Raw genomic sequence first — 15,352 nt, forward strand, 5'->3', positions numbered from 1 at the left:
AGCTTATTAACGTGCATGTTTAGTTTTGTTATGTCTTATATTACATGAACCTTAGTCATTATTGCCTGCCATTTTATTTTAAATCATTTTGTTTTTCATTAAGAAGCATAACTATACATTAACACATTATCTGCTGCTTTTTACCTAAATATCGCATTTAATTGCCAAAACAGTCAGATCATTATACATAATACAAAAAAGAAGTTTGGAAATGAAGCTTCCTAAATTAGTCCCGAAGTTCAATGTTGCAAACAAAAGCATTTGATAGTTGATTTAGTAAGAAAACTGGATATTCATCATCACCCCAGATATCTACCCTAGAAGATCTTGCCTGCAGTGATCGAATAGTTGTGCGCAATAAGAACGTCGAAATTCTTCGCCGTGATCCTCGTGGAGTACTGACATTGGGGTGTTGGTTATCAAGCACTCAAAGTACTTCAAGGCCATGATTCCGCTGTTGGTTGTGTTTCCTTGTTGAGGCAGGTGGTTCTCAATTTTCAATTCCCAGACTTGATGCAAGCTTTTCTTCTTGAATCTTCGCTCCCACAATTTGCACTCCTGACACATCCATGCTAGATTGATCAACACTCGGGCAAATGGTTTGCGGACAAGAAGTGGATCCCTTGAAGATGAAAGTGAATCATAGATGATTACGCATTGCTCGTCAATGTTGATCTCGTAGCACACCCAATGTTCCTTTTGTAGCTGTGCTAGTCCCACAACCTTCTCCGCCTCCCACCAAGGAGTTGCAAGCTGATAAGGTGCCCTCCCTTCAATGTAAGGTTTCAGTTGACTGCGCAATACATCTTCCGTCACGGCACAAAGGGCATTCTGTGAACACACAGCCATCAAACAATATAAGCTCTATACATTATGTTTGACATGATATATAAATATTTAGCTGTAGTTAAAAACATGCTAATTAGTGTGAAATTAACCCAGCCAATCTGCTCCACCACGGTCCACTTTGTGAGAAAGGCTGTAGGGTTCCTCTTAAATGCCGCGATATTTAGATGCACCAAACAATCGATATGCTGCAGAACAAGTTCCTTGGAAAGTTACATCGTCATTCAAGTTTAAATTGGAAGTTTATGTGGGGAGTAGCAGGTACAGCTTACATCACTACTAAGCCATCCACGGGCTTTCCACAATTCTTCAAACCAACTTGCATGACGGTCTCCAACATACGGCATACCCTTCAATGGCTTCGACCTCGACAAAATAACACAAGAGTAATTTCATGAAATTACTTTAGAAACACACATCGTTATAATTGTGGCTACTTACTGTGGTGTTTTGGCGGCATTTGTGTACCAGGCCTCAAAGGCTGAAATTGTTTGAGGCCATGCTACGCGTAGCGGATAAGGACCCTCGCTAACTCCATACTGTAGTTGTTGCCGACGGCTTACTCTGCTGGACTCTGTAGTCTCGAACCGTGCAATATCCTGGTTCGTTAATAACTCAAACTCTACAACATGATTTGCCAGTACATTACTTGAATCCAATATTGCGGAAACGGTTGTTGGAGGCTTCTTTTGAGCTTTTCTTTTGCACTCTTGGGTTTGTGCTGATGTGCAAGTTCCTTTCTCCCTATCTTGGGGCTCAGGCACGGAGCTTTCGAAATCGTCCGGCTGTACAGCATCTTTATCCACCATCATCTGATTCCCGTAAATATCCCGATCTGCAAATTGCAGATCTATAGAAGGATCCTCTACTACATAGGGCTGCCCGGCCTCATGACTCCCTTTTCCGCTGTGGTGGGGTGTTGTCTTGGTTTTTTTGTTCTCATCAATAGAAACTACTCTCGCAAGTAATTCGCGAGATATCTTTATAAGCTATTAAGAAAGGAAACAAATAATTTAGTTAATGCATGGTTAATTGCAATTTGTAACAAGTTTCGCAAATTTTATACCTCGTCAAATTGGCTTGTTGTGGGCAATCTGTCCCCCTTTTTTGTTTGAAACACATTAGCTTGTTGGGAGGCATTTCCATGCTCCTCATTAAGTGGACCCTCATTTGGAGTTGGAACATTGGCTGTAGTGGCAGCAGCAACCTACACAAACAAAATCGCATTTACAGTATAAAATAAATGAGTTAATGCATGGTTAATTTCAATTTGTAACAAGTTTCTCAAATTTTATACCTCCTGAAATTGCCTTGTTGTGTCCAATCTGTCTCCCATTTTTGGTGGAAACACATTAGCTTGTTGGGAGGCATTTCCATGCTCTTCATTAAGTGGACCCTCATTTGGAGTTGGAATATTGGCTGTAGTCGCAGCTGCAACCTACACAAACAAAATCGCATTTACAGGCTATAAAATAAATTTTCACCCTTGAAACCCTGTAATAGTGGTATACCTTTTTCCTTTTTGTATTCTTGACCCTGGATGAACTCTGCACCATTTCGTTTCTCCTTTTCAAAGCGCGCTTACGTTCTTTTTTTATAATGGGGGCCTTCTTCTTTGTTCCAATGTCGATAAGGCCACGTTTGCTAAACAGTTCCCTATCAGTGATGTCAACGATTGAATGTGCAGCTCTTGTGGATCTTTTAGGAAGTCTACTAACGTTTCCAGCTGTTTTCCCTTTTGGTGGCTCTCTTTCCTCAATTGCTTCTAAAAGTTGGATCATCGCAGTTGAATTAGTTTATTCTACCAATGTGAATTTCAATTCACATTGGTAGATTGTTTCTCAAGAATATTCGTCATCTGCAACAATATTTTAGTGCAAAAAACAATATGGAAATATACGAATGTGTTGTTGAATTAACTGTACTCCCAGATACACAAATACAATAACCATATGTGCGTGCTATATACACTACGAACCCTATAGTATTCAAATATCCATAACAAAGCAAATACAAACACGATGGTGAACATTAACCGTTTAACCTTTACAAAGCGCTGAGAAAATTATTGTTATAATTAAATGCGGCAAATAGACTAAATATCAAATATAAACAGGCAGCCGGACAAATGGAGAAAATGTGCCGCGGAATGCAAGTAAATTTACCCGCAAAAAAATTACCTAATTGCTCCAATTGCTGCTTGTTTGCGAGCCCAATCTTGCTCATTTCTGAGAATTCTTCGCACTTTTCCTCCATAATGGAACTGAGAACAAGCAAACACAATTTTTTAAAAAAATGTGTTTGTAGACATCAATTTTTGTGGCAAAACTTTAAGAAACGAGGAAATCGGAGAAACGAACAAACGAAGAAACGAAAAAAACGGAGAGCACACCTTTTTTTCATGAATTCTTTGCTGGTTGTTCTAACCAACGAGACGGCAGATCTGTGCATAAACGTTTCGACCGCTTCTCTCCGCCGAAATCCGGAGATGTGTTGTGCTGTAGAACGCGCGAACAAGATAGGTTTTCACACTGTGAAAATTCAATTTCCCAAATATGACTGCAATGGGTTGATTTTTTTTGGCCCGAGAGGTTTTTGTTTTTTTTTTTCGTTATCTATATTTCTTGAAATACATAGTAATTTATTAGGGTACTCTATAAGATTTACTGACACGATTATTTTGTATTACTAGTATATTAAATTTAAGATATCTTCATAATATTTTCCCATAGCTTTTATTTCTATAACGCTAAAAAAAACATTTTTAACTATTAACAGTGAATTCTCCACAAATTGATTTACCCAAACGTTGGAGAAATTAATTACTGGGTTGAAAAAAATAGGGAAGGAAAAACATTACCCAAAAGTCATATAGATTTAAGATATTGACTTATATTTATTTCCTAGGAAATCATTTTAAAAATTTAATACCCAAAAAAAACAAAAAAAACGTAGTGTTTTTTTTGTTTTTTTTTGGTATTAATAAATTACACAGTAAGCATATATCATTGAAAGCATATAAACTGAGTACCGAAAAAAAAATAATATAATGTAAAAACAAGCTCGAGCCGGAAAAAATGGTATTGTGTATCGACTCTAAAAAATTGTACAAATAACTAACTCGGAATAAATTAGTCCGATTGCGAAGAAACCCCAATCGGACTTCAATCTTGAACGCGTCACATCAGTAGCGCCTAAGTACCACTTTGGTTCATATTTCTCGCTACTGAATGCGCCATAATACTGACTTTGGGAAACCGAATTCATCTATCAGTGCTTACGGTGCTATTTGCGAACCCCCCAACAAGTTCCCTCTAAGTGAAGGGAAACTTTCAAATGCTAAAGCCGGTATCCCGATCTGCAGAAATCCCATCCGCCTAACGACAGTCAATTATACTCTCCGTTTACCCCGCATCTATGTCAAACTTCAGATTCGTCGCGCTCAGTACCAATCGAAGAAACCCCAATCGGACTTCAATCTTGAACGCGTCACTTCACTAGCGCCTAAGTACCACTTTTGTTCATATTTCTCGCTACTGAATGCGCCGTAATACTGACTTTGGGAAACCGAATTCATCTATCAGTGCTTACGGTGCTATTTGCGAACCCCCCAACAAGTTCCCTCTAAGTGAAGGGAAACTTTCAAATGCTAAAGCCGGTATCCCGATCTGCAGAAATCCCATCCGCCTAACGACAGTCAATTATACTCTCCGTTTACCCCGCATCTATGTCAAACTTCAGATTCGTCGCGCTCAGTACCAATCGAAGAAACCCCAATCGGACTTCAATCTTGAACGCGTCACTTCACTAGCGCCTAAGTACCACTTTTGTTCATATTTCTCGCTACTGAATGCGCCGTAATACTGACTTTGGGAAACCGAATTCATCTATCAGTGCTTACGGTGCTATTTGCGAACCCCCCAACAAGTTCCCTCTAAGTGAAGGGAAACTTTCAAATGCTAAAGCCGGTATCCCGATCTGCAGAAATCCCATCCGCCTAACGACAGTCAATTATACTCTCCGTTTACCCCGCATCTATGTCAAACTTCAGATTCGTCGCGCTCAGTACCAATCGAAGAAACCCCAATCGGACTTCAATCTTGAACGCGTCACTTCACTAGCGCCTAAGTACCACTTTTGTTCATATTTCTCGCTACTGAATGCGCCGTAATACTGACTTTGGGAAACCAAATTCATCTATCAGTGCTTACGGTGCTATTTGCGAACCCCCCAACAAGTTCCCTCTAAGTGAAGGGAAACTTTCAAATGCTAAAGCCGGTATCCCGATCTGCAGAAATCCCATCCGCCTAACGACAGTCAATTATACTCTCCGTTTACCCCGCATCTATGTCAAACTTCAGATTCGTCGCGCTCAGTACCAATCGAAGAAACCCCAATCGGACTTCAATCTTGAACGCGTCACTTCACTAGCGCCTAAGTACCACTTTTGTTCATATTTCTCGCTACTGAATGCGCCGTAATACTGACTTTGGGAAACCGAATTCATCTATCAGTGCTTACGGTGCTATTTGCGAACCCCCCAACAAGTTCCCTCTAAGTGAAGGGAAACTTTCAAATGCTAAAGCCGGTATCCCGATCTGCAGAAATCCCATCCGCCTAACGACAGTCAATTATACTCTCCGTTTACCCCGCATCTATGTCAAACTTCAGATTCGTCGCGCTCAGTACCAATCGAAGAAACCCCAATCGGACTTCAATCTTGAACGCGTCACTTCACTAGCGCCTAAGTACCACTTTTGTTCATATTTCTCGCTACTGAATGCGCCGTAATACTGACTTTGGGAAACCGAATTCATCTATCAGTGCTTACGGTGCTATTTGCGAACCCCCCAACAAGTTCCCTCTAAGTGAAAGGAAACTTTCAAATGCTAAAGCCGGTATCCCGATCTGCAGAAATCCCATCCGCCTAACGACAGTCAATTATACTCTCCGTTTACCCCGCATCTATGTCAAACTTCAGATTCGTCGCGCTCAGTACCAATCGAAGAAACCCCAATCGGACTTTAATCTTGAACGCGTCACTTCACTAGCGCCTAAGTACCAATCTTGTATTAAATCTCTAATTAGTTTTGTTTGTTATAAGAATATAATTAATATATTTATTATATTAAATAATACTCCCTCCGTCCACTAATTCTAGGCCTTCTTTCCTTTTTTGGGACGTCCACCAACTCAAGGCCTATCCATTTTTTGTAAGTTTTTTTTTATATTGAATTGGTGGGTCTCAAAAAACAATACACTTTTTCTCCACTCAACTAATAAACAATACATTAATTGTGGGTCCCTTTCTCCACTCAACTAATAAAAAAACACTTTTTCTTAAAAGCCGTGTTTTGCTACTTAGGTCATGAATTAGTGGACGGAGGAAGTATAATTTATTTTTTAAATAAAATAAACAATATTTTGAATATAAAAATAAATTTAGAAAGTTCGTATAGGCTCGATTAGGCTCGTGAGCCTTATCGAATTCGATAAGTAAAGTTTTGTATTCGTTTCGATACTTAACAAACCAAACTTGAGCACAACACTATTCGGTTCGGCTCGGTTCGATTACACCCCTACTACTAGCAACGTTCATCTTTTGTTCATATTTCTCGCTAGTGAATGTAAACCCTTTTCCATCTTGTAATGATGTCCAATAAAAATTTAAAATCATAATTATTATTAATGTGCAATTTTTTTTTCTTTTTTCTTTTTTTAAAAGTAAAAACTTTGGCGATTTATTTTTTATTTAAAATATGAATTTTGTATTCTTATGTGAAATAATGTATAATAATAATGCCTTATGATAAGTAGTATATATCAAAAATTACACGTGTTGCTGCCTTGTCTGTTTTTTTAGAAATGAAGCTTACTGAACACTCTTCATCACCGGCACACCCCACATTCTCCAGTTCCGGCATCATTTCTAAAATTTCTTGTATCGACCCGAAGCTTGCCGTTAAATATCTTTAATTTGTCCAAGATCTCTGCTCGGATTATAATTTTCCGACATTTTATTTGGGTTTTCTCCGGTTTAAAAAGCAACCCACACCTTAGCTCCGTATAATATATTCGTGGTTTCCATTTTTCCTCAAGTCTTGACATTCTCCAATTTGGGTGCAACGGGGAGAACTCATAATCTTCGAAGTTGGAGGGCGTGGAGCAAATCAAATTCTGGACGCGCTTCTGGAATTCTAAAATCTACGGACGAACGCAATAGGTGCTGCGGCAAAGCTGGTAAGTTTTTTCATTGACTTTCCAACTTTGTGGCTATCAATTTCTGAATTCATGTAAAATGTACCTATTGTTGTCCTGAATTCACGTTTTCAAACTTATAAATGGAAGTGAAATGCATGTATTAAGTGGAATCCTTTATTTGTAGGTCACATGTTCTTGTCTGTCGTGCCTTGGAGTTATTCGTCACAGATCCTATTAGTTTCCGACGTATCTGTAACTATGAATTAGACGTGTATTGTTAACAATCGAACCGATGGTGATCGATTTGAACGTTTCTGCTGATGAACTTGATGATGAAGAAAATCCGAATGATTTTCAGAGTAATGACTGTAGCGTTTCCGAAGAGGTTAGTGTTTCCGATCTGGATAACGAGTCCTATATGTCACTAAGAAATCAACTTGAGGATAAATTACAGGTTGGTTCTGTTTATGATAGTCTGGATGTCATTTATATCTTGTACTCCCAGTATGGTGTTGTATCTGGCTTTAGTGTTAAGAAGGGAGCCCAAAAAAAAATAGACGAATCTAAGGAGCTCAAGTTAAAAGTTTTTCATTGTTCTTGTGAAGGGTATCCAGATAACAAACGTTCGGTTGGACGAATTGCCTCATATAAGAAGCAAGTTACTAGGACAAATTGTAAGGCAAGGTTGCGAGTCGTTAGACCGGAAGAGGGTGATTGGACAGTTTCTGTTTTTTTTAAACAGCATAATCATGAATTTGTGTCACCAGACCAGAGTTATACGTTGAGATCTGCCCGCCATATGTCATATGCTAAGAAATCGGTATTAGATGCTCTTAGGTCTGTTGGAATTAAGATTAGTAAGGCCTACAGGTTCATGGAAAAAGAAGCAGGTGGCCGACCGGCGTTAGGCTTTACCAAAAAAGACGCATATGCACACGTTAATTTATCGAGAAAGGAAACGAAACTTGAAAATGTTGATGCAAATGCACTGATGAAGTATTTCATTGGTAAAGGCAACACCGAGACCCATTTTTACTGGAATGTACAGCTTGATGATGATGGTAGGCTGATGAACTTCTTCTTTAGAGACACTCGTTGTGCTTTTGATTATGAGCTATTCGGGGATGTTTTGTCGGTTGATACCACGTATCGAACAAATAAGTACAATCTTATCTGTGCACCATTCGTTGGTATAAATCATCACAAAAATAATGTCCTTTTCGGCCTTGCCTTCTTGTCTGACGAGACCACAAAATCTTTTGAGTGGTTGTTTAGTACTTTCTTAGAGGCGATGAACGGGAAAGAGCCGGGGATTATATTCTCAGACCAATGTCAAGCGCTCATGAATGGTATAGACTATACTTTCAAAACAGCTTGCCATCGTTTGTGCCAATGGCACATTAACCAAAATGCTCCGTCACATTTTGGTTCGTTAAATGGCAACGCTGCCTTCAAGCAGTCATGGTACTATTGTATGAATGGGTGTGCTACCGAAGATGAATTTGACTCAACTTGGCAGACAATGATTACCGATTACGGGCTAAGTGAAAACCGTTGGTTTCGGAACATGTACAATTTGAGAAAGCGTTGGTCATCTGTGTTTACCATCGACAGGTTTACAGCAGGGCTACATGCGACTTCTAGGAGTGAGGTGACGAACAAAGTTTTGAAAGATTTATGTTCTGCCACCACCACCCTACATGACTTTGTGCTGAGGTACGAAAGACTACAACACGAGTGGCGTCTCCGAGAGATTGAGGAGGACACTATGTGTCGTGGTGTGCCTGGGCAATTTATCCAGAACAACAACTTGTTAAAACATGCGGCAAGTGTGTACACTCGGAACGTGTACAAAACTTTTGAATGCGAGGTTGCCCATTCTTTGAACGTGAAGATAATCCATCATCCATACGACTTTAGTGGGGATGAATTGGTGTATGGAGTATCTTCCACTTCAGCAAGTAATGGGATGCGTACAGTTCATTTCTCACGTCCAACACGTCGTGCTACCTGCTCTTGTCGAATGTGGGAGGCGGAAGGGATTTTGTGTCGCCATATAATTAATATCTTGTTGTTGTTAAATATAGGCAGCTTGCCCGAACACTTCATACTAAAGAGGTGGAGGAAGGACGCCAAGAATAGACTTCAAGGTGATGATGTAAGTAAGTCTCCCCAAGGAGGTATAGAAAGCATTGCAAATATGGTGTTTGTAAACCATAATATGAGAACTCTTTACGACATGATGTTGGAGTGCAAGGGAGAGAAGCTTTTCAGGGATGTGATCAGCAAACATGTTGGTAACTGTGTGAAGGAAATAGCAAGATTGAAATCCGAAAGACAAGGGCCTAATAGTCCTAATGCCAGAGAAGAGAAAAATTCGGGTCCTGTGAATATCAAAAATCCAAGAACACCAAAAAAGAAAAGGTACCCTGTCAAACGTTTACGGCGTCATTGGGATGGGCCACATCCAAAAAGACCGGTCGGCAAATCTAACAAGCGAACGTGTTTCGGTAATGGCATTGGAATACTTTTATAAATTCAGTATATTTAATATTTACAGTTTTGTTACTCCTAAAGCGATATATTTCTGATTTTCATTTCTTGTGTCAAACGTTTACTTCTTAGATGATGATTCAATCCCCAATTTCGAGCTGTCACAGACTGAAAATTTTCAAGCAAGCCAGATCTCCGGCACACGTGAACGAGGTCCGAGTTTTCAAACAAACGGCAACTCTCTTTCCCAATCAAAAGACATTGCTGTAAGGATGAACAGGCTAAGTCTTTCATTTGGGCTATACGGTCTACGATTTTGTTTGTTTTCAACCTGTTGTGATGCGCGCTAATGGTTATTTTTTTTAATATGCGTAGGTAACGGAAAGTTCTTATTGGAAGGGTTTTATGTAGTTATTACTATGCCGAGTATTGGTAATTACCCAAGCTCCTTTCTTTGTTTTAATTTGCAGCCACGTTTTAATCCACAATGGCCATTTTTTTAAAATCCACACTGGGCTTTGGGTAATTTTCAGGGGGGCAAAGGCTTGTCCAGCTGCAAGGGTCCATGTAATGGTAAGGTGAAAACATATTTATGTCTGGCATGCTGCGGGAAAATAAAAGCTTTGCTTAAGCTATCACATGCATCAGAATATATCATTGAATACACTTCTTCTGTTTATTTAGCTATCATTATGAAGCTTTTTGTAGTAGCTATAGCTTGCTTGCCATGTGATTTGTATGTCAGAAGTATGGAAGGTCTGTGTGCTAAGTTTTGCAGGTCTTGTGACTTCATATTTGTGGTCAAAAAAGGTAGCAACCAAGAAGTTCTTTGTTCTTTAGTATATGAAATATAAAAGTACTGCGTAATTGTGCTGCATGTGACTGCAACAGTACAAGTATTTCCTGTATACTGTTGTGTTTTTTGCTGAGACATTCTATTATTTATACGCAATGTTCTAGAGGTTGTAGTATGTAATCTTTGTACTCTAAATCTCACACTAAAACAAAGATGTCTCTGTTTAGTTTATATGATAATGTTTGGACAGAGGCTATGGAAGCCAAGCTCATGGATTTGATTATTGCCGAAAGTGATGCGAAGGGTAACCCAAAAGGAATTCCTCAGTCATGGGACTTCCTTGTATCTGTGCAAGAAAAAATGAATGCGCAATTCTACATGTCAAAAGATGTATCTTTTTTTACGTGGAAACTCCTTTACCTTGAAGAAAGATATCGTTTGTGGGTAAACATTTTGCATGAACAGGGGGTTTTTTGGGACAAACTTACCAACACATTGAGAGCTTCCGAGGAGACGTGGCGAAGAATTCAGGAGGTGCAAATTATATTTCTTATGTTTTATATATAAAACTGATGTTTGCAAGTATCCGCCTAACACTTTGCCTTGTATTGATTGTGTTTCTTCCTTCATTGGCAGACCAAATCTGGCGCCTTGGTGTATAGGGCACGCGGAGAGCCGCACTATGTTGCACTTGCAAAATTGTTCCATGAGAAGGTGTTTGAGTATCTGGATTATGACGAACCCGAACCTTCGGAATCCGATTCAGATTAAGAAACAATGTTTATGCTGTTGTGACCAGATCCACTCGGTTGCTACTTTATTTAATGTATTAGTATTATCTACTTTGCTAGTAAGTTTAATGTATAAGTACTATCTAGTTTACTAGTATGTTTTAAATTATTTGGTGTTGCTAGGATGTTTTTTTTCGGACGTGGGTCCGTGTTTGGAAGTCATTCAATTTTCCATCTTGTAATGATCTCCAATGGAATTATAATGCACTATTTCAAATGGGACCTAGCATGCAACTTTTGTGGCCTAACAATTATTTCCCACATGCACCTGCACTAATCAAGTAACGTAAATGGTATAAGCTTAGGTCACGAGAATTACTATACGCGATGTGAATTTAATATCTTTCAAAATATCACACTGATGGGAGGATTTATTTGGACTTTTTATCCCATTATATAATAGCCTCATATGCTATCCATAAGAGAGCAGCCCCTCTTTTATCGCATTACTTAGAATGCATCGAGCAAAGGCAATATCTCCAAACGTTCTTTTTTACTATGGTCAGTGGTCTCGTTCTGTTGAGTCTATCGTTTTAGGAAAGTTTGAGTATAAACGTTGGACGGGTGCGTGGTTGCCGGGCCCTTCAATAAATAATAGACATCTTGTGTTCGGAGTAAAGTTGGAAATGCGCGATGAAATGAAGATCGATATACCAGTAGCGGATTATTACATCAAGGTACAAGAATGGGAAGACCGCTTTCATCAATTCACTTGGTTGATTGAACAACCCGGTGTTGTTTATGATAGTGGGCAAAATGTCGTTACTGCATCAAAGGAAACTTGGAATACAATAGCATCGGTACACTTTTCTATACTAAATACGGTATTTTTATTAAAAATTTTTTATCATATTTGATTATGTAAGGTTGTTTTTATGAATAGGTTCGCCCAGAAATGTGTGTATACATGGAAGAGGGTGAGTTCAACTATATGCGACTCACAGTGCTTTTTAAAGAGCTTAATCATATTGATGAAAGTGTAGAGCGATTAAACGTCCCAACGAATTCCGGGGCAAGTCTTTATAGCGAAGTTGTTGATCAGCCAAATGCTAAAGGGCAGACTAGTCCGCAAAATAGTTCGTCTAGCTATTCAAGGGAGATTTAGCGTTTCATATATGTGGAAAAAATCCCCCCTTAAATATTTTATTTCGTTGTAATTTTCATTTTAATTTGTTTTTCCTACTATTTCTGTTGCGCCGTTGTAATATATTGTTATGCCGTGAAGCCATGTAACCGTTATGATGTCCAATAAAAGAACTATCACCAATGCTTAAAAATCTTAATCCCCAACCCATTTCTATCTAGTACTATTGGATTATGGGATAAATTGTAGCAGAAGTTGAATCTATAATTTAGGGGAAATAAATTATACGCCATGTATTAGGGGATACATAAATTACTGATAAAAAAAAGTAAGATGGAAATTTGTTTTTTCAAAATTTCCATCTTAAAAAGATACCAGGATTTCTAATCGGCTGAAATTCCATAACAGTTAATTTTTTTATTAATTTTTTGGACGAAATTAAATAAAAAAACATAAAATATTTGGTATCATTTGTATTCGGAACTCTTTAGTTATTCCTAGTAAATAAAGATAAACTAATATACTAGATTATTACAAACAGGAAAGTAGCAATTTGAGTATTATAATCCCCAATAAAATATATGCATTCGAACATAAAATAAACGTTAATTGCTAAAAATCGCGTGTTTCGTTGTGGGAAGTAAAAATCGCGTTTAACATAATAAGATGGAATTTGACTTTATTTTGATGGGTAAAGTTGAATTCACCAACTGTTGTAAAAACCCCCAAAAAATCAAATTTTCACGCAGCTTATTTTTTTTTACACACTTCTTCGCGCGCTACACCAACAACTTCTTGACGGAGATTTTTATCACCGAGAGGGCTACGCCGTTGAAGATGATGCAGCCAGAAGATGCCGTCGAAACGGTTCTGCCAAAACAATCCAACACCACACTAAGGTATTATCGACTGCTACAATCAGAGGGCACCGAAATTGCATGTTCCGTGCCCTTTGAACTTTTATCCGTTTTTTTAAAAAAATTTCCGTTAACAAATAGTCATTTACTGTTTTTTACATTGTTGTTGGGGTTAAGGTGTGAACCGGATTCCATAGATTGTACAGGGAGTAAAACCTTGGCTACGGAAGACATCTATCCGATGCACGAATTAGGTATTCATGATCCTGATTGTTATATACTAGATCTTAATCATTCTAGGTGTTGTGTGGCATTATGTTTTAGGTTTTATAAAAGTGTTCAAAACATTAATTCTGTTCATGGTTAAGTGTTTCCCCACATTATTTGTAGGATCACCGGTGATTTCTCCACGAAATCAACCAATCAAATATATGAAGAATATCAGGAACTGGTTAAGCGCGGACAATTTTAAAAAATTTGAGAAATCATGTTTTGGCCGTTTTTTGGGGTTAGACAGCTTCAAGTATCAGGGACATTTACTCTATATGATGTATTCTGCTATAATTCCTGGATCACTTGACAGAAGACGCCTAAGCTTCTCCATCTGTGGCAAAGAAGTAGATTTAGGCCCAGCAGAGTTTCACGTCCTAACCGGATTGTCATTTAAAGGTTGGGAGAAGCCACCAGCTAGCTCTAAATTTTGTGCAAGGCATTTCCTTGTTGGAGAAAAAATAGTATTTCAAAAGGTTTATAGAGCATTTGAAAGGCATTGTAAGGAAGGTGGAGGCGGTGATGAGGATGCATTGAGGTTTGCCTTGCTCGTCGTCCTATTTGGTATTTTGTTGATTAGACACCCTACGTCTGTGAAGGTTGAAGAACAATTTATACATTTAGTGGATGATTTGGATAGGTTTAATAAGTTTCCTTGGGGTTTAGTGGCCTATGAATTTCTTGTAACTGTATCCCACAACGCAAGGGTGAAAATCGAGGATCAAAAGTTGAACAGGTTCAGAGTACAGGTGGATATACATGGGTTTGGCTATATTTTACAAGTGTTTGCTTATGAAATTCATAAAAAAATTGAGGATAAGTGTGCTACTCGGGGTGCGGTGCCAACAATCCCAAGGATGCTGCGATGGGAACCAGTTCCACATAGAATCAATTTGACTAAAATTGAGGCCTTCTTCAATTCCCAATTTGCCACTGAAATGGTAAGGAAAGATTTGTTTTGCCTTTTTTATTTTCTGTGTTTATATTGTTGAGGTTATAAGCTAGGTATATCGCACTGTAAATTTTAATTGAAATTCATATTTACAGGGTTTGATGAAGCTTCTACCAGCAGAGGAGGACCATTTGCAAGAAATGGGTATGGCCAATGGGTATGAATGCAATGTTCCGCGTGCTCAAATCATAAGATATACCGAAATAACCACAGAACTGAAATCAAATAAGCGCCGGCCAAAAGAGACTGTTTTTAGAGGAAAAATGAAGCCTCCGGAAAGAATCCAGAGCAAAACTGTGGTTACGAACGCTATCCCTTGCCAAACAGGAATTGCCAACAAGTTAAGCGAAGAGGAACCAAATATTCGAAGGCTGCCAGTAAGGTGCACCAGGGCCAAAAAATTGCTTGCTGACCCCTCGGAAGACAATGTCATGGAGCGACCAGAGGATGTCCAGGTGGATTCAGATGAGTTGGGTGCCATTCATAAAAGCAGACGGAAGCATGGTCGGGAACGTCCACTTGATAATGTGGAGAGTGCAACTATAAAAAACAAGAGGAAAAGAAAAAAGGTAAATGGAATATATATTATAAGTTATATGGGTAATGTAGTAATAGCATATTTATCTCTATGTCTTCAATAACTAACTTGTTCTTTGTTATTAAATATCTACGGAACAGCATCCAACAAAGCCAATGCCGGATGCAGAGAAGACGAAAGAAAAAGCTTCCAATGCTGATGAAGAAGCACGAACAACGTTGCCTACCCGAATGCAAATTGATGAGGTTGATATATCCAATTTAGCACATGCGATTATATTTAACATAAACCATTATCAAGTTAATTGACTACCGGTTTGTATCGTCAACAGCTTATTAAAATATCACGTGAGATACTTGCAACTGTGGTTTCATTAGAGCAAAAGAAAGGCAAGTCTACATCAAATCAACAGAGCAACAAAGGGAGTAATGATGCGGGGCCTAGTCATATGCACGAGGACGCGTCGATAGAGCTGCAGTTCGCTGGACGAAATATATTTGGGGTGGTTGATGACGGACGGACCA

At 38.7% G+C, this 15,352-nt stretch overlaps 1 protein-coding gene across 1 annotated transcript; it reads right to left on the bottom strand.

Annotated features, from left to right (window-relative positions):
• Nucleotides 1-203: 203 nt before the first annotated feature.
• Nucleotides 204-2,627, bottom strand: LOC130994540 (uncharacterized). The gene is made up of 7 exons (XM_057919582.1): nt 2,358-2,627; nt 2,144-2,284; nt 1,913-2,053; nt 1,288-1,835; nt 1,119-1,212; nt 939-1,034; nt 204-831 (listed from the first exon to the last, which is right to left on the bottom strand). The coding sequence occupies exons 1-7, from the start codon at nt 2,625-2,627 to the stop codon at nt 313-315; spliced, it is 1,809 nt and encodes a 602-aa protein (XP_057775565.1). The 3' UTR covers nt 204-312.
• Nucleotides 2,628-15,352: the final 12,725 nt, after the last annotated feature.

This window comes from Salvia miltiorrhiza, chromosome 7 (assembly GCF_028751815.1).
Source record: "Salvia miltiorrhiza cultivar Shanhuang (shh) chromosome 7, IMPLAD_Smil_shh, whole genome shotgun sequence".
In the NCBI taxonomy this organism is placed as follows: Eukaryota; Viridiplantae; Streptophyta; class Magnoliopsida; order Lamiales; family Lamiaceae; genus Salvia; species Salvia miltiorrhiza.